Source organism: Vanessa tameamea, chromosome 19 (genome assembly GCF_037043105.1).
Source record: "Vanessa tameamea isolate UH-Manoa-2023 chromosome 19, ilVanTame1 primary haplotype, whole genome shotgun sequence".
NCBI lineage: Eukaryota > Metazoa > Arthropoda > Insecta > Lepidoptera > Nymphalidae > Vanessa > Vanessa tameamea.
Genome location: NC_087327.1, coordinates 4,930,308 through 4,952,782, shown reverse-complemented (window position 1 = coordinate 4,952,782; position 22,475 = coordinate 4,930,308). Strand labels below are relative to the sequence as shown.

At 31.3% G+C, this 22,475-nt stretch overlaps 4 protein-coding genes across 5 annotated transcripts in view; 2 read left to right on the top strand and 2 right to left on the bottom strand.

Annotated features, from left to right (window-relative positions):
* LOC113396119 (tRNA-specific adenosine deaminase 2) overlaps nt 1-2,183 on the bottom strand; it is a 31,775-nt gene extending 29,592 nt beyond the window's left edge. The window contains exon 1 of the mRNA XM_026633930.2: nt 2,174-2,183. The gene's annotated coding sequence lies outside the window, so the exon portion shown is untranslated. The remainder of the gene's footprint in view (nt 1-2,173) is intronic.
* On the bottom strand, nt 1,831-19,460 carry LOC113396145 (N-alpha-acetyltransferase 40). Of its 2 annotated transcripts, none has more exons than XM_026633968.2 (5): nt 19,321-19,460; nt 18,892-19,148; nt 15,679-15,837; nt 4,656-4,814; nt 1,831-2,060 (listed from the first exon to the last, which is right to left on the bottom strand). In XM_026633968.2, exons 1-5 carry the CDS (start codon nt 19,324-19,326, stop codon nt 1,919-1,921), a joined length of 723 nt encoding a protein of 240 aa, XP_026489753.1. In that variant the 5' UTR covers nt 19,327-19,460; the 3' UTR covers nt 1,831-1,918. The 2 variants fall into 2 exon arrangements, with proteins under 2 accessions (XP_026489753.1, XP_064073910.1); XM_064217840.1 differs by having other exon boundaries at nt 18,892-19,142; nt 19,317-19,445.
* LOC113396141 (UDP-glucosyltransferase 2-like) lies at nt 6,266-14,147 on the top strand. Its single transcript, XM_026633965.2, has 6 exons — nt 6,266-6,525; nt 11,214-11,681; nt 11,764-11,934; nt 12,254-12,485; nt 12,810-13,029; nt 13,477-14,147. The coding sequence occupies exons 1-6, from the start codon at nt 6,352-6,354 to the stop codon at nt 13,826-13,828; spliced, it is 1,617 nt and encodes a 538-aa protein (XP_026489750.1). The 5' UTR covers nt 6,266-6,351; the 3' UTR covers nt 13,829-14,147.
* Nucleotides 19,461-19,792: 332 nt separating the features above from the next.
* LOC113396143 (1,5-anhydro-D-fructose reductase-like) lies at nt 19,793-22,402 on the top strand. Its single transcript, XM_026633966.2, has 6 exons — nt 19,793-20,108; nt 20,207-20,374; nt 20,641-20,844; nt 21,032-21,282; nt 21,348-21,498; nt 21,573-22,402. The coding sequence occupies exons 1-6, from the start codon at nt 19,944-19,946 to the stop codon at nt 21,732-21,734; spliced, it is 1,101 nt and encodes a 366-aa protein (XP_026489751.2). The 5' UTR covers nt 19,793-19,943; the 3' UTR covers nt 21,735-22,402.
* The last annotated feature ends 73 nt before the right edge of the window (nt 22,403-22,475 follow it).

Below are 22,475 nucleotides of genomic sequence, written 5' to 3'. Positions count from 1 at the left end.
ATATATATATTATATATTGATATATCTAAAGCAATCTATTGCGTGGCACTTGTAATGTTTTTATACAAGCTTATGCTTAAAAGGAAATATTTGATGTATTTTCTTCATTACTAACTAAAAGATCTGAACATATTTCTAAAATGGTGTTGTTTGGCTGTGTGCTAAGAAATAAGTTTTCCACAGGGATCAATATTGGCCTATTTTTTATTTGCAATATACATTGTTAGGAATATATCTATGTCTAAATCTCATTGTCTTTAATAGGGTATTTTCGGTAGTGAAGAAAAAATAACGAAATTTGATAAAAATTAAAATATATATATTATACTCAAAATCTAAATATTTAATTTTGATTTTGAGTCAAAAAGCGCATTAATAATTTATTATATTAAAATTAAAAGTCGTAATTTTTGGTCCGTATATCACGTGATCTAAAACACGAGCCGTCATGGTAGGGCGTCAATTAGACAAAAACTGTCATTTCAATAATGATACTTTGATGAACGACTTTTCTGGAGTTTTAATGCTAGTATTTATACATTACACTCCAACGATAGTGATTGTAATTCATTATTATCCCAAAAAATACCAAATATTTACAGCTGTCAACGTTGAATGAATGCCAGTCATACATACACAACTGTTGTTTTTATCAGTGTGACGTCAGAAAATGACAGACAGGGTTTTTGCGAGAATATAATATTTATTTTATTTAGTTTTATGGCAAGAAAACGTGTTTATTTTACGTAAACATATTTTTTTGTAGCTTCAAAATGTTATTACGAAAATCATCATTTTGAAGTACTTTTTCAAACATAGTAGAATACCCTATTCATTAGTATAGACAGTACCCATTATGCCAGAGGATTCTGCTGTAATAATAAGTATATCAATAAGCAGTTAAATAAGACTCAGTAAATCGATAGTGTAAATTATACAAACATAAAATATGATTTCTCATTTCATATTTACTCACGAAGGCGCGTCCTTAAACTTCTATCACCGTGCATTATTGAGGTAATGAGGCTCATGCTTACTAAATGTATTAGTGTGTGTGAGTTGACTAAGAGTAAAGACAGCAAAAAAAAATACAATTTGAATATTTTAATTAAGCTTACTTTGGTAAAAAATAATTAGTTTGTCGTAAATGAATAGATTCATACTTAAGTTATGGTTTACATTACATACATTGAATTATTTTATTTTATAAGCCAAAAATTTAGTGTTGTTTCATTAATCCAAAGTAACACAACAAAATGTTAAGCTATTATTATTAGATAGTGGATAGTGAATATCTCAATGTAAACGAGTTTCATTAGAATTCATTGAATTCATTTAATAGTGCACAACACTAAATGAATCGGATTGTTCGAGAACGAGTGGCGCAGACGTTCAGTCGCTTCTGTTTAAAGGAACCGATAACATTCATTAATCACAGTCATATCACTTCGCGAGACTATTGCCCAATAATTATTATACTATTTCGTAGAATGGCACTTAAACTTTATTTATTTCATTATATTCTATATAGGTACTTTAAAAAGGAACTAACTCATTGGTCTAGTGACTAGCGAAAATGCTATCGGGTTTGTCTGCTAATAAATTCACTGCAACAGCCTAGTCTCAGTTATTTGATAGGCAGACTCTGTGCAAGCCCTTTTGGGTAGGTTACCTCTTACTCATCACTTCTTCTACCGTAAAGCTCACGCAAGCTCTTTTGTTAAATATTCTTCATTGAATGGCTGTTGGATCCGATATTTGATACACTTTATTTTTTTTACTTAAATAAATAATTTAATACAAACCAGGAAATTTAAGTAAAAGTCGTGATTATTTTATTTGTTTTATTTCTCAAGATTAACTTTGGAAATGCATTGATAAGAAATTTTTATTTAATTTAAAGTATAACTAATAATTCTTAAGCGCCTGCAAGTTCTATCCGTGTATTGGGTGGTTCTGGTAATGTATCATCTTCCATCGCCGTCGCCTCGGTAGCTTTACTCAGGATTTCGTAATGTGAAATCTCTTCTTTCGGTGGACTTGTTTCATCAAGACTGTACCTGAGAATACAAATATATTATTAAAACGAGCCTCTAGTCACTCATATTTTTGTGTACATCGTAAGCAAATTTAGAGGTAGAGTATGCTGTACGACCAAAACCGATTAAGTTACATTAAGTGACATTTAGTTTATCATATAACACAAAAGATAGTTGGTACCACATGTTTCGGTTCTTTTCTGTAGAATATACATTCCAATCGGTGATAGCTTTTAATCTAATTAATTACGTATTAAGCGTGGCTGTTGGAGGTTGAATAAAAGTAAAGTAAAGTAAAGTAAAGTAAAGTAAAGTAAAAAAGTTACTAGGTATGATAGTTGTTAATTAAAAGCCCGTGCAAAAGCCGATTCGTTTGAAGACGGTTGAGGCTTTTGTTCCAATATAAATAAAGATATATTTATTAAGAACTATTTACTGTTAGCAAATCGCATGGACGTAAATATAATATTTATTTATTTTATTTTTCTACAATCCTCCTTAAATTGGAATAGACTTTATTTACAACCATGATCTACCCCTAAACATTCTCTTTTAAATAAGAATATTTTTTACAACTTTTACAATTGGACGATTTATTTATATTTCATGTAAATCAATGTTATCTTTTCCTTAATCAGCAGCTTTATGTCCCAAGGCTGAGCTAAGGCACATCCTCTCCTTTTTTCAGGCAATATTGATCAATATCTTTAAATTTAAAATAGATACATGTTTTAAATAATTCGGTGAAGATATCAGTATAATTAGCTGGTCAACCTAGAGGTTAATAAATGTCACTTTAATTGGTAATTTTATGATAATTACGTCGCGTGTTTGTTTTCTAATACATCTGTTAGAATTCGTCGATGATAATTATTTAAGTTTAAGCGTAGGTACCTACTTAATTTGCGGTTAACAACCTCGTGATTTAACAACATTATCATTGGTATATAATTGTCTGATACGAACTTGTTTATCTTAAAATCCCGGTTCTTCGAAACATCAGACTTAAACTATTGGCCTTGACATTCAATATCAATCCAGTCTATGGAAACTGGAGTGTAAAAATCATTTCTATAATTAACTTAATTAATTCATCATGGTTATCTATATTTTTGTACCTACATTGTACTTGTTGTAAGAAATTTCTTAATTAATTTGACAGACATATCCAAAAATGTAGCTATCTCTTTCTCAAGTGGGAGGTTGAAAAGGGATAGCTAGTTATCCTGTCAAAGGTGTTTAGATTAGACGTCGTGTACGGCATAATTGGCAACAACAAAATTAATATTAAATTTCTATATTATCTGATTCTATTCTGCACGTGTTTCGTGAACCGAATATTCAACCTCACCGATTGTTCGCACTTACGATAGCGAACGTCGAACGTTGACCACACACGATGAATATGCGATGCGCGTGTGATCCGACCGCTGCCGTCACGTGACCGATGCATGACTGACAAATACGTATGGAATAAACTATTCGAATCCGGTTTTTTTATTTTGCTGAAAAAAGTAATCTTTTTAATACCGTAATTGGAAAGAAGGAACACATGAGATTCGTTCATAGAAAGTAAATTGTATTTTAATTTTATTTAGTGTCTCATTTCAAATTGTATATGTGTATACCTGTGATTGAATACTTTTACTTTTAACCGAAATAGGCACTCTTTAATACAAATCAAATACTATAATAATAATAAGTCAATAGTGTCCATCATTCGATTTTTAAAAAGCTTCTACAAAAAGTATTTTTTATTTCATTTAGATCACACTTTGTTTTAGCTTTATTATCTTTGTGTTTACACTTTTGAAACGAGTGTTGTAAGAATGTCCTAGGTGCTTGTAAGGATCTATGTATGCGAATAAAGTATATTTTGATTTAAATTGAATAAAAAGGAAATTGAAAGATACTTCTTAGTATAAAGACAAGGGCGTATGACATTGTTTAGAGTTAGACGGAGAGACGCACGCGGGGCGCGGGTCACGGGTTGACGACCACTGTTCTAGATATTATCGCTATCTATTTCGCGAACTATTTCCAATCTAATTAAACGAAATATTCCGCTAAATCACTTCAAGAAAAAACAAATAAATGTAAGTATGTAGTACTAAAGATATTACGCATTATATGATTGAAAACATTATTAATAATGTAATTACTTTCCGATTTAATTCGTCATTCATTATTTTTAAATATTTAGAAAAAAAAAATACTTAGGTATATCAACTCAAACTCCTTGTGTAATAGATAATTTTTGATCGAAATCAAACCACAATTACCGATCGTTAAAAAAAAACATGATTTTATAGTCGACAACATATATCCGCAAAATGCGTACAATCGAGATACATATTCTGATTTTAAATTCATAATATTCAATGACATGACAGTTCAACGGGTGATCATATTTGACGTTTACAGATGCGTTCAGAAAGTGTGTTTAGAAAATTTGTTTAGTTTTATTTATTTCACCGGAGCCGGGTTTTCATCTAGTATGTAATATTTAAATACGATTTTTCACTTTTATGCGGGTACGTCTACAACTCATCGTTACAATGACATATATTACTAATAGTATTTACATTTCCCTCTGCAATAGAGAGATAAACTGACCCACAAGCCCTGAAGAATGCGGCGGCGGTGGGGTTGTGTGTGAGCGCAGTGAGCCGCACGCAGCGCATGCGCGTCGCTTGCGCTAGCCGCTCGAGTACGCTCAGCACGCGCTGGCCCAGCCCGCGGCGTCTTCCTTCCGCCTCGATTTGCAACTCGTAACTGTTAATAAAATACAACATCAAAGTAATTAAGGCTGGCTCATCGGTTGCTGCACGTGGATCTTGACCTGAGGTCGTTGATTCTAATTCGGGCAAGCAAGTTTGCTTAATTATTATTTACAAGAACATTAATTGTACGCTTGTCACGTCAGTATTCTAAATGTAAAGCTGATTTAAGTGCGAAGCCTTACAACTTTTAAATTAATATTGTACATATATAAAAAGAAAAAAACTTTTAAGCGCGCTGCATCTTACAGTATATTTTTTATGGACCTACGTAAAATACTAATTTACGTTTTTTCAGTATGTATTACCTACAACAAAAAAATGTGTCCTCATCTATTAACACAGATTACACCCTTATTCGGCGAACTATACAAATAATGAAAATATATCTGTGGCAAATGGTGTCAGCTCAGTACAGTTAAGTCGAATCGTAGCACTGGTTTATGGATCTTAACTTCGGACAATAAGTTATTTTTTTTATGAAAACAGATAATAGAATGAAAACCTTAAATTATATTACAAGTTAAATTATCTACAATACATAACCAAGCGTAATAAATTATATTTCGTATTAAAATTATGTTTAGAAACTGCACTATTGATAACTCTATAGAAGAGAGTAAAGAAAATACGACCGGAAATATTTACCTTAAACCTTACAACGGTGATATTGTTTTGTCGTAATATCTTATTTCCTCGGTTTGTATTTTGTCCGTACTTAATACTAATGATAAAATTGGTTCACAATTACTTTTACATATTGACCCCTTTACATAAAATATTCACATGAACTCATTCAAGATAAAAAAATATATATTATCATTTTTTTATTATTGCTAAGCTGGACTCGTGTAGGTATTCTAGCGTTATCGTGAACTTGTATGCACGTAGTGCTGCATGCGTGGAGGTGAACTTCAAAAAAAATAATTGATAAAAGAATCCGCCAAGATATGAGAAAACGAAAATATTTAGGCTTAATTAATTGGTTACAATACGGATCCCCCTAATAAAAATTGTGTTTTATAAAAAGTATATATTGCAATAAAATATAATATATATTGCAATATACAGTTAATTAACGGATACAATAAAAAATAACATTTAATTTCATTTGTATATGACGGACGCTTGCAGTTAAATAAATGAATGTCTATAAAATGTGAACTAATACGATAAAATTCAAATTCCAACAATTACCATTTCGCACAATATACATATATCGGAAATCAATAATATTGTTGTTTGTTTGACAAGATTACCGATTATGTGAGACCGCTTCTCCGAACTCACCGACTCACCTACCCGAGTAAGCGAATGGCAAGTTTTAAACTGAATAAGAACCGTAGGTTATTTACGCGCATAGTATTGTGAGAAAGAAAATCTATCAGTGATATCTTGTAGTCGAGTGTAGTGAAAAGGTCGTGTACGCGTGCGGGCAATTATTTCAGGGTGACGTCAGATGGGTCAGCCGTCAGGCGGGATGGGAGCGCGGACATCGCGGCGCGCCGCAATCTTTGTCGAACAGCAGCGGGATGAGCGCGCGGATGCTGTGGCTGGTGCTTGTCTGCGCTTCAGTGGCGCATGCAGCACGCATCTTGGCCGTACTACCAACTAACACGAAAAGCCACTATGCGATGTACGGCCGCCTCATCGATGCTCTTGCCCGGAAGAACCACCAGTTGACCGTCATAACACATTTCACAATGGTATGTATTGCAAGATATGTCATAATATTATCAATTTGTCTTTTTTTCTATAATTATTATAATAATAATTAATAATTACACGAATTAAATTATGCAATAACTATGTCCTATAAAACCGGTCAGTTAAAACAAAGTCTAGACTTCCGAAAGTATTTTCATAATATTACTATTTCCCCTAGTTCCATCACATTCTGTTACCAGTTTTGACCAGTAAACAGCTAATTATAATCGAATAATTGTCTGAGCAATTAAAACGACATACACAACCTTTAAGGTAATTAGTTCAAATTCCTTAGATAAATAAATAATATTTTTATACATTTCAAACAAAAAAACACACCACACTATTTGAAACGGTCTCCAAAATATTTATGGAATATTCTTTATTTTATCGTATTTTTGATTGGGTGGAAAATGAAAAATTAAATATATTACCACCAAGTATATTACGTACCAAGTCGCGGCCAGTGTAAAAGACGCGAAAGCATCATCTGTATGTCTATTAACTTAATTTATTTATTGTTTATGTTATCGAATTAAGTAACCGGGTCGAAGGGTGAACTACAATTAAGGGACTATCTGTACTAGAGCACTGTTCTCGCAGATAAAACAACGTTAGATATTATAAATTACAACTTCCTATAATTACGAGTGTGTTTCTAACATAATCTTTCTCCATACATTGAAAAAGATCAACAAACGTTAGGCATAGAAGTTACCGTGCTTAATAAAATTAGATAATTTATTAAATACCGCAACTTAAGTGGAAAAAGAAAACAAGTGTTTGTCAGGTTTGCGCATTTAAATATTCAGGAATAAAAGTGAAGTGGTGTTCTAGTAAAGTTTTTTTTCTGGACATTTTTGATCTTAACCCATAAAGATAAGTCTAAAAGTTTACTTCGTTACATAATCACTGGAATTATACGTCGATCATTTAGATAAATTAATTATATGCATAATATCTTACTCCCATGATCTTATTGATATGATTCGATGAGTGAGTCAGATTTGATATTAGAAACATATTTTTGTAAGGATTTTCGTATGAGAATTAACCTTACTCGATATTAATTCGCAGGTATCACCAGTCCTAAGTCGTTTCTTAGGAAGGGTCTTAGTGGGAAGATCCCACAAGAGTTCTGCTTTTTTATTTTTATATATCCTCAAAAAGGAACACGTTTAAATACGTAGTAAGTAAATACAGCAAAGATTTTGACCTGCGCACGAACATTCAACGTGATAGTGCAAACCTTTTTATTTTTATTATAACTAAGGCGCCGTGTTTTGGAGATTGCCCACAGTTGTTAAGATACCAAAACATGCTATTTCGCATTAATTCAAGATTTCAAGTTCAACGACCGTTCATGTTACGTTATATCGCCGGCTAAGACTGATAATTATTAAGCGAGTTTTTATTTTTGTTTAGAAAAAACTTATTTTATCATAATATTATTAATGCGAATGTAACTCTGTCTGATTAAGTGATGATGATGAATATAGTACGGTTGATATAAAATTATATTAAGGTATTTAGATCAATTATAAATTTCATAATTAGTTAAATTTATTTATTGCTGATTTATTAATTTAGTTTAACGCGAAATGAAAGAAAAAACAAAATAATATAATATACGTTTATATTTAGAAGAATCGATATTTATATATTATGTTTACTGTTTTTTCCATGTATTTCGAATATTTTGGAAAATTGTTATAAATGCCATCGTTAAAAACACCAATTTAATTTTTTTTCTTTCTGCCAATAAAATATATTAATTTATTTTCGACAAGGTTGTGTAAGAACAATTATAATTATATCAAAGTATTTTTTAACAATTCTATGAGTAGTATGTTTGTAAGATGCTTGATTATATTAAAATAGGTATTAACATAAGCTAAACGTGAACTTTGTTATTGATATAAAAACTTATGATAGTATTCAATAATAATCGAAAAATAATGAAAATAAATAACATGTCAAATGTCTTATTGCTGGTCTCCCTCCTCCTGGAGTTTACCTCTGTAACAGTACAGACTGTACTACATAGCCTTCTGACTTACTTCTCTACTATCTAATGAAAGATAATAGGATTTAGGCATAGACAATTTTACTGCTTTTAACTAATATAAATTTATAACAATTACATTACACTGATACAATTCGAATATTTTAATTTCGGTCATATGATTTTTGGATTATTTCCTTTCACCGAGCAATAGATGATTTAATAAGCTCGGTGATGCTAGCCTAGTTAAACGCAGCACCGTCGGTTAAGATGCACGTTCCGAACCAATAACCTCGGCACATGTACTTTTATGTAACTTAAATTATAAAATACAGTAATTATTTTCTATACATAAGTGAATAATTAGAGACTATTTTGTTTACAACTAATTGCGGGTCAAAAAACTAAGATAATAATTATACCGATTGTTTACCTACCAATTTTTTTGGTACGTCTAAACTCATAACGATAACATATAATTTAAATATCACTATCTCGATTTTACGCAAGTGAGTGTGAGCGCAAAATATTTGAAATAAGTCTAATCGTCGGCAGACGTTGTCTGCAATTGAAACAAGCCTAATCATCGGCAGACGTTGTCTGCAATATATTTATGTACTAAAATTTTATGTATATTGGTTTAGTAGTTCTCTCATTTAACCGTTAGTGAACAAAATGAAAATAAATATAGAATAACATCTCATTTATTATTATAGATTACAATGTTCGTCATTAGGGCATTAAACTGATTTAACATTTATTATCAAAAGGGTAAAGGATAAAAAATATATTCGACTGTATTTTTCACAATACTTTAATATTTAATTATCGAGTGTTTTTCATCGTCTAAAGTTACTCGTTTTTACATGTTACAGATGAAACAACAATCTCATACAAAAAGAAATACTTCTTGTAGTTTGTACTTAATGAGATAAACTATCGTTAATCGAATGCGTCGAAACTTTTTACACTACATTGTACATTAGCTAATTTTTGTGTAAACATAGCAACTGTCAAAAACTGTTCACACATCCTGGTAAAACATGACATGAAAAAATAATATTGCATTAATTTTAATTCTATCCCTATTTTAACAATTCTATCTCTATTTCAACATTTTAGGAATATTCCTTTACATTCTGTGGAACAGTCATATCACAAAGTGAGTTTGAATATAACATATTGAATTGATGGAAAATAAGTATTCAGTCATTTACGTTATGACCTTTAGGGTCGCGAGGCGCGTTATCTCACGGCACGCGCTCTGCTCTCGACCATTAGGCTAGTTGACAAAATTTGGAAATTAGTTTAAAACTATAATAAACTTAGCATCTATTTCACCCCAAAAATATACTATTTTAAGAAAAATAGGTTTTTTACGTTAGTATTTTGAGTTTTTAGAAATGAACTTGAAATTGACAGCGAAAAAGGCCAAGATAAAGGAAGTAAAGCTGTCCAGACTACAATTAAATCAACAGAAAAGGCACTATCACCATTGAAACCACCACCAATATCCACATCTCCGTTCAGATGGGAAACCATTATAAATTCAAGGCCTTCTATGTCCGCTCCCAGCAAAACTACAAGAAATATGTCTAATGAAGTAGAACAGTCAGATAGCGACATTTCTTTATATGTACTATCTACATCTACCACCAGTTATTCGCTTGTGCATTATTTGAAAGTTAAATCCTTTTCTGACTGTAGTGAATTTATTGAAGAAGACAAAATGATAGAAGCAAAAGAGACCATATTGAATGTGATTAAAAAAATTGAGAAAAAGCCTCGACTGTATATTGGTGTTCCAAGCAAGTGTTACTTTTTGATTGATAATAAAAGATGAAGTCAATATTCCTAAATATCATTTATTGTTTTGTTTAAATAAAATAAGATTGGATAGTTCATTTAATCAACTGTTAGATGATTATGCAATGACTCCATCATATTTAAGCAAGATATTTTCAAAAAATATTCCATTAATAGTGTTATGAGGCCTTTTATTGTATTCCTAGATAATGAAATTATTAAAAAAACTTTACCCATGGCATTCAGGCACAAATATAATAATGTTAGTTGCATTATAGACCGCCTCGAAATAAGAGATAGAAAAACCATCTAAAGCAATAAGTCAAGCATTAACCTTGTCAGATTATAAAAAAGCCAACTCTATAAAATATTTAATATCCTGTACACCAAATGGACTAGTTAACTATATTTCTCTGGGATTTAGGGGCAGGACAACTGACACTTATTTAGTTGAATCCTGTGACTTTGTCCAAACATTACAAAGTGGTATGTTTGTTATGGCAGACAGGGGTTTCAAACATTTGAAGAACAATATCTTAAAAAAGCTGGTATTACACTAGTAAGACCACCTAGTGTCAAAACAGGTGTAAAGATGAATAAAAAAATAATTGGTGTTTAATGTCACGTGATTAAACGCCTCATTTTGTCGATTTTATTTTCCAAAAATATTATTAATCTTTTATTATTTTTGTAGTAAAGTTGTTTTTTTATTTACTAATTATCATGGTTAATCATTAGAAACTCAAAGCCATCCGATTTATTATTAGTGGAAACAAGCCTTTTGTCTTGCCGCATTCATAAATATTAATAATAATATTGACAAAGTTCAATTTTTTTTCTTTCATCAACCTAAACAAATGCTTTGTTTTTTTACAGAAAAATCCACCGACCAACGTGGAAGAGATCAACTTAGCTGGTACGATACCTGAAATTACCAATAACCTAACTAAACAGCATACTTCCTTGAAACCAGATGCCGTACGAAATTTGGAACAAATTATGAAAGAATGTGTTCACGCTTGCGAAGTTGTTTCACAAAACCCTGCCGTGAAAGCGCTGGTCAATTCGTCAAAAACTTTCGATTTAGTTATAGTTGAAGTTTTTGGAAGTGAATGTTTTCTACCCTTTGGTACTAGATTTAAAGCTCCAGTTGTTGGGCTCCTATCGAGCGTACCTCTTCCATGGGTCAACGAGCAATTGGGTAACCCAGAAGGAACATCATACATACCAGCGTATATGTTGGGTTTTGGACAAAGTATGAATTTATGGGAACGTTTTGTTAATACCATAGCTGTTATTTACTCCAAGATTAACTACAAGAATAAGTCCCAGCAACCTTCACAGGTTTGTAACTATTCATCATTTTACTATTAAAACTAAAAATTACATACATTTCATTGTGTTCTATATTCTTTGTTTATTCCAGATAATTGCTGATCGTTTATTTGGTCCTGGGCCTAAATTGGAAACATTAGCACAAAACTATAGTCTAGTTCTTGCCAACAGCCATTTTAGTATCAATGAAGTACGACCATTAGTTCCTGCTTTGATAGAAGTTGGAGGATTGCACCTTGACAATTCACAAGTGTTGCCAAAGGTTAGTAAATTATTTACTTAGTTAATCTAGTCAGTTTAATGAATACTATATATCTATTGATTACTAAACCTATATAACTTTCTCCATGATTGTAAGCTTTTAATGAGACATCATAGAAAATGTTCGATGGTTCAATTAAACAACATATTCGTATCTGTTAATCTAAATTAAATACGGTACGTGTTGCCTATCACAAAAGAACAACACTGCTCGGAGACCTAAGACCTTTCTAAACTAAATATTATCTATTAAATGGGTGGACGGAATATGCACAAGAGTATATTTATGTAATCATTCGCGTATACGCCTTTTCTTTCAGGAATTAAAGCGACTCTTAGACAACTCACATGAAGGCGTAATATACTGGAGTTTTGGTTCTATGTCACGAATTGAAACTATACCCAGTAAGAAATTGGCACAGATTTTCACAGCTATATCTGAACTATCTCAAACTGTTCTCGTGAGGATGGACCGCCAATTGCTTGCAAGGAATCTCACCGTTCCAGACAACGTATATACTATGGACTGGATACCTCAATATAAGACCTTATGTAAGTTTTGACTGTTATTAACTTAATATCGTTTATCAGAAAACTTATTTTGTCGTCATAATGCATTTTTGGCTAAAATTATAATTGTCATTTTCAACATTAAAATGTAAGATTTATAGCGATACATTTAGTACTACTTCAATATACCAATACCATAGTACAGAATGTGTCTGAAAACTAACGATAATTTAATACGTCAGCTGATTTGCTACTTAATAACAAAATTTATATTTTTGGAAAAATATTGTTTTGATTACATTACACTCTTAACATTATAATTGAATTAATTATCTAGGCTCAAAACTCGGTAATTATCTTTTGCAGGTCACCCAAACGTAAAACTGTTTATATCTCATGGGGGTCTACTAGGAACACAAGAAGCGGTAGCGTGTGGCGTTCCAACGCTTATGGTGCCCTTGTATGCTGATCAGGCCTTGAATGGACGCGCCATGAGCGATCGTGGCGTCGCAAGGATAATTTCCTTAAAGGATTCATGCACAGATACATGGAGGGAAACATTCTACGATTTACTTACAGATATTAGGTAAATTTTATTTTATACGAACTTATTACTCATGAAACAGATCTCTACATATAACGATATATGCATGCCTTATCTATGAATTACAGTATTCATTTTAATATATATATATACCTAATACCACCGATACGTATTTTAAGGCGATATTTGTTTAATTGCGCAAAATAAAATAATGAACGAGATTAAAGTCACAGACACAGCATGGTATTGAATTTAAAAAAAAATAGTTTTTAATTCTACAAACAAACAAAATACAATACAAAATTTCGATAACCTCAGTTATAAAGAAAAAAATGTGACTGCTCATTATTTGCAGATGATAAATGGTTTGAGCGTTTATCTTTAAAAAAAATAAACAGATTTAATTGTCCGGTTGATAACTTACTTGACATTCAGTAATAAAAATCTTTGCTTACTACGATGATATCATTAGTCGGTCATTACTTGCAGGTACAAAGAAAACGCGCTTAAATTGAGAGATATTTTCCTCGACCGGCCCTTGCCGCCGCTGGAGACCGGAATCTACTGGATCGAATACGTCCTAAGACATAGAGGGGCTGGACATCTGCGGTCACCGGCTCTCGACTTATCATACACACAGTATCTTTTATTAGACGTGTTAGCTCTCAGCATAGCTATCACCTCGTTGGCTATTTACATCCTCCATAAACTATTTCGATATTTATGTACACGTTGCATTCGGTGGTGGCCCAAAGACATAGTCTTAGAGAAGAGACTCTTCAGACGAAATATTAGTCTATTTCATTGTTTTCTTTGGATATACAAGGTGAAAACGAATTAACGATAGTTAGATTTAATTAACGTCAATTTTATCGTCAATTCGTTGTCCAACACTAGTATGTACGTTGTAAATAATAATATGTAAGATATTTATTATTTTCCCCTGTGACATATCAAACACAAATGTTTATGTGAGTTTATTGAATGCAACAAAAGAGTAACATAGAACTAACCGATTCAAATATCTCTATCTAAATGTTTTATAAATGTGTTCCGAAAATAATGTATGTATGTATGTATTACGAAAATTAGTCATCGGATATTGTGTGATGTAACGGAGATAATATAAGTGTTCAAATTAGAATAATAATAAAAAATAATAATAATTAACTTGTATTATTTTACTGAAAATATATATACAATATAATATGTCAATTACGATTTCCTCTATGTATATCATAGTGTTGACATCATCATCTAAGTATGTTATTCAAGCAGATTCATTTATCATATCATCATCTAAATATGTTATTCAAGGAGACTCTTACAAGCTTTTTTGAATCGTCATTTTACAACATCATTTTACATGTAAAAGTACCTGTTTCTAAATGTATATTTTAACAGGAAGAACTGACAACAAAACTCAGTAGTTTTATCATCTACTAGCTGATCCGACAGACGTTGTTTTACATGATCTATAAATATGGATCGAATTGGTATAATTAAAAAAAAAACAAAATCCAAAAACTGTTTTACAAATTGTGCAACGCGCATTCTGTCAATTGCGCAAACTCTCTAACCGTTATTTCAAACGTCACAACTTTTTAAATTTATTCTTCATAAGAACCGTCTTCTGACCGTAACAAACACAACAAAAAATATATAATTGTCAAAACTGGTCTAGCCACTCGCCACCCGTGACGCAGTGACGAAGAGAAATAGGGATTCATTTATATATATATATATCTTGCATATTAATAGCGTAAGCCGATTTTTGCCCCAGTGATTATGGGACGATGGCTGCGTATTAAAAATCGGTTATAGTCTCATTTTGATCAGCTTTAGCCGTAGATGTGCAGAAAAATAAAGAGGATTCTTGATTTGAAATTACTATAGTTACAATATCAAGTTACACAAACAATTTAGAGAGCGGAAAAAGTTACTGGCCGGTTAGAGTATAAGAAAAAAAAAAAGAAAAACGTGAACAAAATTAAAGTAAATTGTTATCGACAGACTCCAATTCCAACTTAACTAATGTATACTATTTGACATTAAAAATTTAGTTATCTCATAATTACCGGGGCAAAAATTGTCTTACGATATTAATATATAAGATTACATATGAATATACAGAGTTATTGGTAATTCGACGTATTCCCGTTATTATCCCGTATATTATCTGTGTATTAATCCATCTGTCATCCCGAGTGTTACATTGCGGAGCGCGGCAAAGTGAAACAATATATTAATTGGCACGCGGTAACGATGTGTGCGTGAATAGCGAGCCGATATTCAAAATATATTTCAAATAATTTGTAAGCCGATTTTACATCGTGCCTTAAAAGGTTAAGATTACAGAATAAATGATTGATTAATTAATTGTTAATATTTATTTTAAAAAGAAAAACTAAAAAAAAAGAAAACAAAAAAACGGCAGCATTTGTTAACATCATCATATTGTTGTAAAAAGATGATCAATCAAAAGAGCTTGAAAGAACTTACTCGGAATATACAAAAAACTTTAGCCTCTAAATCTATTGTACATTTTAATGAGATATCTCAACTGATTAAAGAATAAAAATATCTTTAATATAGATTAATGCACTCATTTTCTATCCGTATTTAATTAAATCTATCAATTGATTTATGGACAAAATTTGGATAACAATAAAACAAACTATTATAACTTACCAATAAAGTACTGGATCACCGAAATCCATGTCAAATCTAAAATGTGAAAATGCTTGAAGTTTGTTATTTTTATCTTTAGCTATCAGGTACCAAGCTGTATCGTCCATCATTTGTTCAACTTTATCATCCTTGTTCCAGCCCCACGCACATGTTTCATACCTAACAAATAGTAATTTAAAAATTACATAATATAAAGGAAGTAGCTATATTTATATAGGTCTAAAACAATTAGTAAAAAGTAGTAAAATTGTCCCATTGTATAAAATAGTCACTGTAAAATTAGATTTTTTAAATAACATTGGTCCAATGCATAGATTACAAAAAGTTTATACTATCAATATATATATAAAACTGTTCCGTTACTCAATGATTGAGTGACTGTCAGACAACGCACAGCCTAAACCACTGGACCTAGAGACTTGAAATTTGGCACACGCATACCTTGAGTATCCTAGAGGTACACTAAGAAGGGATTTTTCAAAATACTCACGGGTTAGGGAATAAATGGGATTTATATTTTCGAACCAAAATAGCTCTATCTCCGTAACTATAATTATTAGGGGTTTCAAATTTAGCATGCAAGTAGGTTATAACAACAACTAAAAACTATTTTTAGGATATTTCGGAATTCCCAAGGGATAGGGAATAAACGGGAATTGTATTTTTTTCTTGAAAGTCCGTAGTCCTAGAAACTTGAAATTTGGCATGAAGATAGTGATTATAGCACAATAAACTAAAAAAAACTGAAAATCATGAATTTTTATTTGTTTATAAAAATAAACAATATAAATTGATCCCACACTGCGTACATTTTGCTTAGGAGCAGGGCTCTGCTTACATTGGAAAATTTAAAAAACTTGAAAAAAGGGAAATATCTTCAAGCATCGTTCCCTTTTATATATTTACTATATTTAATTTATTTAATATTATAAATGCGAAAGTAACTCTGTCTGTCTGTCTGTCTCGCTTTCACGCCAAAACTACTGGACCGATTTAAATGAAATTTGGTACACATATAGTTTAGAACCTGATAAAGAAATGCTGTAAAGGGTTGAAAAGGGGGATGACAGGTTGTAAGTTGTTGAATGTATTGTCATTCTTAGAACTAGAAGCATAAAACTTATATTTTAGGCTGTACACTTATAAACTAACATATCATGACGCCCACTAAAGAGCGAATTTTGGAAATTTTACCTCTAAAGGGGTGAAATAGGGGTTGAACGTTTGTATGGAAGTCCGTAATTTTTTAAGTTAGATACATGAAACTTCATTTTTGGCATACTGATTAAAGAGGTGTAGATATTTATTTAAGTGTTTCTGCATATTCTACCCCAACGGGGGTGAAATAAGGGTTGAAAGTTTGTATAGAAGTCCGTCATTTTTTAAGAAACATGAAACTTTATTTTTGGGATACTGATCAAAAATCAGTAGATACGTATTTAAGCGTTTCTAGATAATGTAAGGGTGTGAAAGAAGGGTTAAAAGTTTTTATGAGAGTCAGTCATTTTTGAAGTTAAAAACATGAAACTTTATTTTTGAGATACTAATTAAAAGTGAGTAGATACATATTTAAGTGTTTCTGCATATTCAAACTCTAAGGAGTTCAATAGGGGTTTACATTTTTATATAGCTTAGTCTGGAAGTCCGTTATTTTTGAAGTTAGAAGCAAGAAATTTTATTTTTGTGCCACTGATTAAAAATGTGCTGATACGTATTTAAGCGTTTCTAGATATTTTACGCCTAAGGGGAGAAACAGAAGTTGACATTTCTTATACAGATTAGTCTGGAAGTCTGTAATTTTGAAGTTAGAAGCATGAAATTTTCTTTTAGGGATACCGATTAAAAATGACTTGATTCGCATTTTAACGTTTCTGAATATTTTACGCCTAAGGAGGGAAATTGGGTTAACATTTCGTATATAGGTTAGTCTGGAAGTCCGTCATTTTTGTAGTTAGAAGCTATGAAATACACACCAATGTCAACAAAGAGGTCTTACATTAACGTAATATTTTAAGTTAATTTGTAAATATATTCAATTATTCATATTCTACGCGAGCAAAGCCGCGGGTAACAGCTAGTATAGTATATGCATACTATATAGTTCATAGTCAATGGTTTGCTAGTAAGATTCACATTATAATATTCTTTGAAATTTCTATTTTCAATCATCATTTTTATTTGACAGGGTGTGCAGTATTTTAAAGTAAACTATTGATAAATAATTAATATAATGAAATAAAATAATGGGTCAATTTAAATGCATGAGAATTAGTTCTAAATTATGAATTTTAGTAATATTGACCTCACAGAAACACCTCGAAAATGATGGAGATTGTATATAAAAAGCTTATTTATTACAAACACAGTTTGGGTGCAACTTATACAACTTTTTTGTTATATTATTGTCACTTATAAGTAATTGAAAAGTTGAATAAGTGAGATGAATATATTCGAAGCTTGTGTTGAAATGGCCACATCAGTTGTATTAAAGTTAATTCACTACATAATTGTTTCTTTGACTGAAATCTTTTAATAATTGTTTTTCAAAAGATAGCATTAGACACATTTTAATGCAAACTATAGTTATGGTATGAATGTTTTCCGGAGGCAAATTACTTGTGATACAACCATTATTTGTGTTGTTCTATATATGTGATTTAAACTAACAAACAAAATTATTTCATACAAAAACTTCATATTTTACACTGACAACACCAAAGACGCATTAGGAAGACTCATGAAGAGGGCACAAACCGAGATTCTGTTTTACCATTTCAGAATGATGATCCATTATAGAGATGGCCAGATTATAGAAAAATAAAATCCAGACCAGCTGAGGAATCCGGGGTCCCACAAAGATAACACCAAGCAACACTATTCAACAGACACAAACTACAAGTCAATGAAGAAATTGTTGTTATAGAGTGCAATGCAAACTATGGACCTCAATTTTCAATCCAAAAATTTAGACAATTTTTTCCAAAATAGTCATATAATTCTATTGAGTATATATAAATGTTTATTTATAGAATAATTGAATACAACAAGTATGAATGATGATTAAATAGTCTTCTTAAACACATTGATAGGCCATTAAGGGATGTTTGGTTACTTTATTAAGGCATCTAAATAACTGAAAGTTGTACTTGTTCTGTTATATACATTCATGGCTAGTTGTGTATTCTTTGAGGACCAGTAAGAATTAATACTTACAATGATTTCATATTTCTTTCTGTCAGACTGATGGCCCAGTCTAATACTTTTTTGTCAAGTTCTGATACCTTTTGGATGTACATGTCTATCTCTAAGTCCTTGTTACTGTAGACAAGCAGCTCTTTACACAAGGGTGCGAGCTCTTTCAATTTGTTTGCAGAGGTAACATAGGACATTCCATCAGCTATGCGACGCTGTTCTAACTTTCGCGCTTGACGTTTTTCTTTGCTTTTATTGACTGAAGAAACCGTCTTTTTCTAGTGAATAAAAATACATTCGTTGTATTACATGTTTACAAATATCGAAAAGGATGTAACTTACAAGCAATACAATATTACTCATTAATTGTATGTTTATCGCGTAATAACATAATAAATTTACAGTAAGTATTCACTTGGTTAGTATTTTCATACTAAGTAAAATACTCACTCCCATTTTTATACTGTATGTAAGTTTAGTAAGTTATTTAATATAATATTTTAACAATTTATTTAATTATTAATTTAGTAAGAGTCGGCTGTTTACTGAAACTGCATTGTTTTTTTATACGACATCGGCCAGTGATTATGATACGTCAACATTCTGACAAATACAGAGCGGTGATTGGTTGAGAGGATATCAATTTTATAAAATAACCAATAGACATTAAGTATACAAGATAACGTCATAAATGAAAACAGCATGTGTAATGAAAGCTGTTTGACATTTATATTTAACGTTCGAAATTATTACAAAGTATATATATCATTTAAATAAAAAAAACTTACTTATATTTTCAATCATACGTTACTATATAATTAACCTGTTATTTGGGTATTTATATAACAACACCTGAATCATATATTTTTTTTTCAAATTCCCAAACGTGGTAGCCGGGAAATTCGAATGAAATACTCTTACATCATAAAAATCAATAACGAGGTTTGAGAGTTATCATTCTTTTGATCTTTTCACACAATAAATAAATTGAAGCTGGTAAAGTTTGTATTATATCAAATATCTATCTATCAACTACTGCGCAACATTAGTGTTTGGCGATAAGCCAATTTCCTATGTCCGTCAGATTGTTCTTGAGAAGTGAAAATTTTGTGAAAAGAAGAGGCAATAACATTTCATATTTTTGTCGCTGTATTCATTCTTTAGTAAGAAACATGAAGTACGTTAAACTTTCTCAAACAGAGGACTTAATGCCAACGCTAGGATTGGGAACATGGCAGGTTTGAAAATATCAGAGATTTCATTCATTCATTGGTCAAAATTTGTTTTCGTGTTGAAATATTGTAACCATTTATACATTCCATATTGTATTTTTTAGGCTTCACCAGAAGTCATCGAGTCAACTGTATACAAAGCTTTAGACTTAGGATATCGTCATATCGACACTGCCTTTAATTACAACAACGAGGAGGCTATTGGTAATGCTATAAGAAAATGGATTGATAATGGTAAAGGCACAAGAAAAGATTTATTCATTACCACTAAGGTAAGATGTATAACTTTTATTTTACTTAAATAAATAAACCAAAGACGGTTATCCGGAAATATATTTTAATTTGACATTTTTTTTTATCATATGTGACTATTTCTACTGAAAAATAATTCAAATAAATATTGTTTTATACACAAAAATACAGTTAAAATGTTCGATTGCCTCAAAGCCTATCAAGTACTTCTGGTGGAAGAAGTGGTGTAGGTTCAAAACTTAATGTGGTCGAAGCTTATATAAGTTTTTGGAAATTATTTTTACAGCTCCCTCACGTGGGAAATCGTGCGTCGGATGTAAAGAAGTTTCTAGATCTTCAACTGAAGCGACTGCAGATGGAATACGTAGATTTGTATTTGATACACGTGCCTTTCGGATTCCATTGTAACCCAGAGACGTTGACGCCCGTTGTAAAGAGTAATGGCGAATATGATTTGGACATGGATACGGATCATATAAGCACTTGGAAGGTGCGCTTTGCTTTGACCTTAGGGTAATTTACTTATTTAACAAAAGTAAAAAAACGTTTTGGAGTATCTGAATAAAAATTGTATGTTTCGTACTCCACAAAGGTTTCTGGAAATTGTACTTATTATATTAATTTACAAATACGTTGTAGTGTATTTTTTTTTAAACTTTACTTTAAATATTTATCAGGCAATGGAAGAATGTCAAAAAGGAGGACGCATTCGTAACCTTGGTCTATCCAACTTTAACGAGTCGCAAATTACTAAGATTATCAGCGCTTGTACAGTGAAGCCCCAGGTGTTACAGGTGGAACTGCACGCATATTTCCAGCAGTTAGACTTGCGCAAGTTCTGCTCTGACCATGATATAGTAGTCACTGCGTATGCCCCTTTAGGGAGTCCGGGCGCGAAGGATCACTTCGTCAACAAGTATAATTATAGGTGAGTTTCTCATTTGTAGTTAAATAATGAGTTATTTGCCTATTTTAAGAATATTACTTTTTCAGCCCTGACGCGTTTCCGGATATACTGGGTCATCCAGATGTAAACGAAATAGCTCAAGATCACCAAAAGACACCAGCTCAAGTGTTATTAAGATACTTGGTCCAGCAAAAAGTTGTAGTTATTCCGAAAAGTACTAGCGAGAAAAGACTTAAGGTAATTGTCATGATATTATTAAAAAAACTACAAATAATTGATTTTGAAATAAAAATATTAAAATTAATTTTCAGGAAAATTCTGACATTTATGATTTCGAACTGACACCCGTTGAAGTGAATCAACTGAAAAAAATAGACCAGGGGGAGGAAGGCAGAATTTTTAATTTCTTATTCTGGAAAGGTGTAGAAAATCACCCAGAATATCCTTTTAAATTAGGTTCAGCAATTAATTAATTTAATAATTATCTTTAGTAAAACGCATAATTTGATCATTTGAAAGTTCTAAGTTTATAATCACTGCCAAGTTAGCACTTTAGTTTTAAACTATCATGGCGAATGGTTGAATTTTAAATACATATATGAATTCTGCATTGTTTCTGTTCCATTCTAGTCGAGCATTAGCTCTAAATTACCGGTATGTTATTATTATAATGTGAGCGTCATGAACTCAGTATAACTGGGATGAGACGATAAATTCACGTAATAAGGTCAGTATTCGTGATAAGGTGAAACAGGAGAGTATTAGTTTTTAAAACGTAACACGTATAACGTGCTAAGTGCTGTGTATTTTAGTTTTTATTGCGTTTAAGGAAGGACACATTGCAAGTAACTATTATGTTACGAGCTGAGCTCAGTAATGTGGTCAGTCAAAGGAAGTTATTTTAGTTTATTTTAGTAAATTTTATATCTACGATGTAAAACAAAGTATTATGTTTATATGAATAAACTATGGTAGGTGTGACCAGCTGTTTACATGAATAAATTAATAGCGACAATTTTTTTCGATTCGAATAATATATTGGTTTTTTTTTGTAGTTTCATAGTATCTTTCAACTCGAAATGTATAATTTAGTAGAACTCAAGAATTTTTCTCTGAATATGCTTATATATTATTGTAAACGCTTACTTAGCAATCTTATTAAATGACTAAAAGCAAAAGTGATCCTCATATTTCCTCTTAACTGTTGTTCTAAT

Coding starts and splice junctions, on each gene's coding strand:
- LOC113396141 (XM_026633965.2), top strand. CDS start 6,352: ATGAGCGCGCGGATGCTGTGGCTGGTGCTTGTCTGCGCTTCAGTGGCG. Junction 11,682..11,763: donor AGTCCCAGCAACCTTCACAG/GTTTGTAACTAT, acceptor TGTTTATTCCAG/ATAATTGCTGATCGTTTATT. Junction 13,030..13,476: donor GATTTACTTACAGATATTAG/GTAAATTTTATT, acceptor CATTACTTGCAG/GTACAAAGAAAACGCGCTTA.
- LOC113396145 (XM_026633968.2), bottom strand. Junction 15,838..18,891: donor GAAAGAAATATGAAATCATT/GTAAGTATTAAT, acceptor ACTATTTGTTAG/GTATGAAACATGTGCGTGGG. Junction 4,815..15,678: donor GGTGATCCAGTACTTTATTG/GTAAGTTATAAT, acceptor TTTTATTAACAG/TTACGAGTTGCAAATCGAGG.
- LOC113396143 (XM_026633966.2), top strand. CDS start 19,944: ATGTCCGTCAGATTGTTCTTGAGAAGTGAAAATTTTGTGAAAAGAAGA. Junction 20,375..20,640: donor ATTTATTCATTACCACTAAG/GTAAGATGTATA, acceptor TTATTTTTACAG/CTCCCTCACGTGGGAAATCG. Junction 21,499..21,572: donor CTAGCGAGAAAAGACTTAAG/GTAATTGTCATG, acceptor ATTAATTTTCAG/GAAAATTCTGACATTTATGA.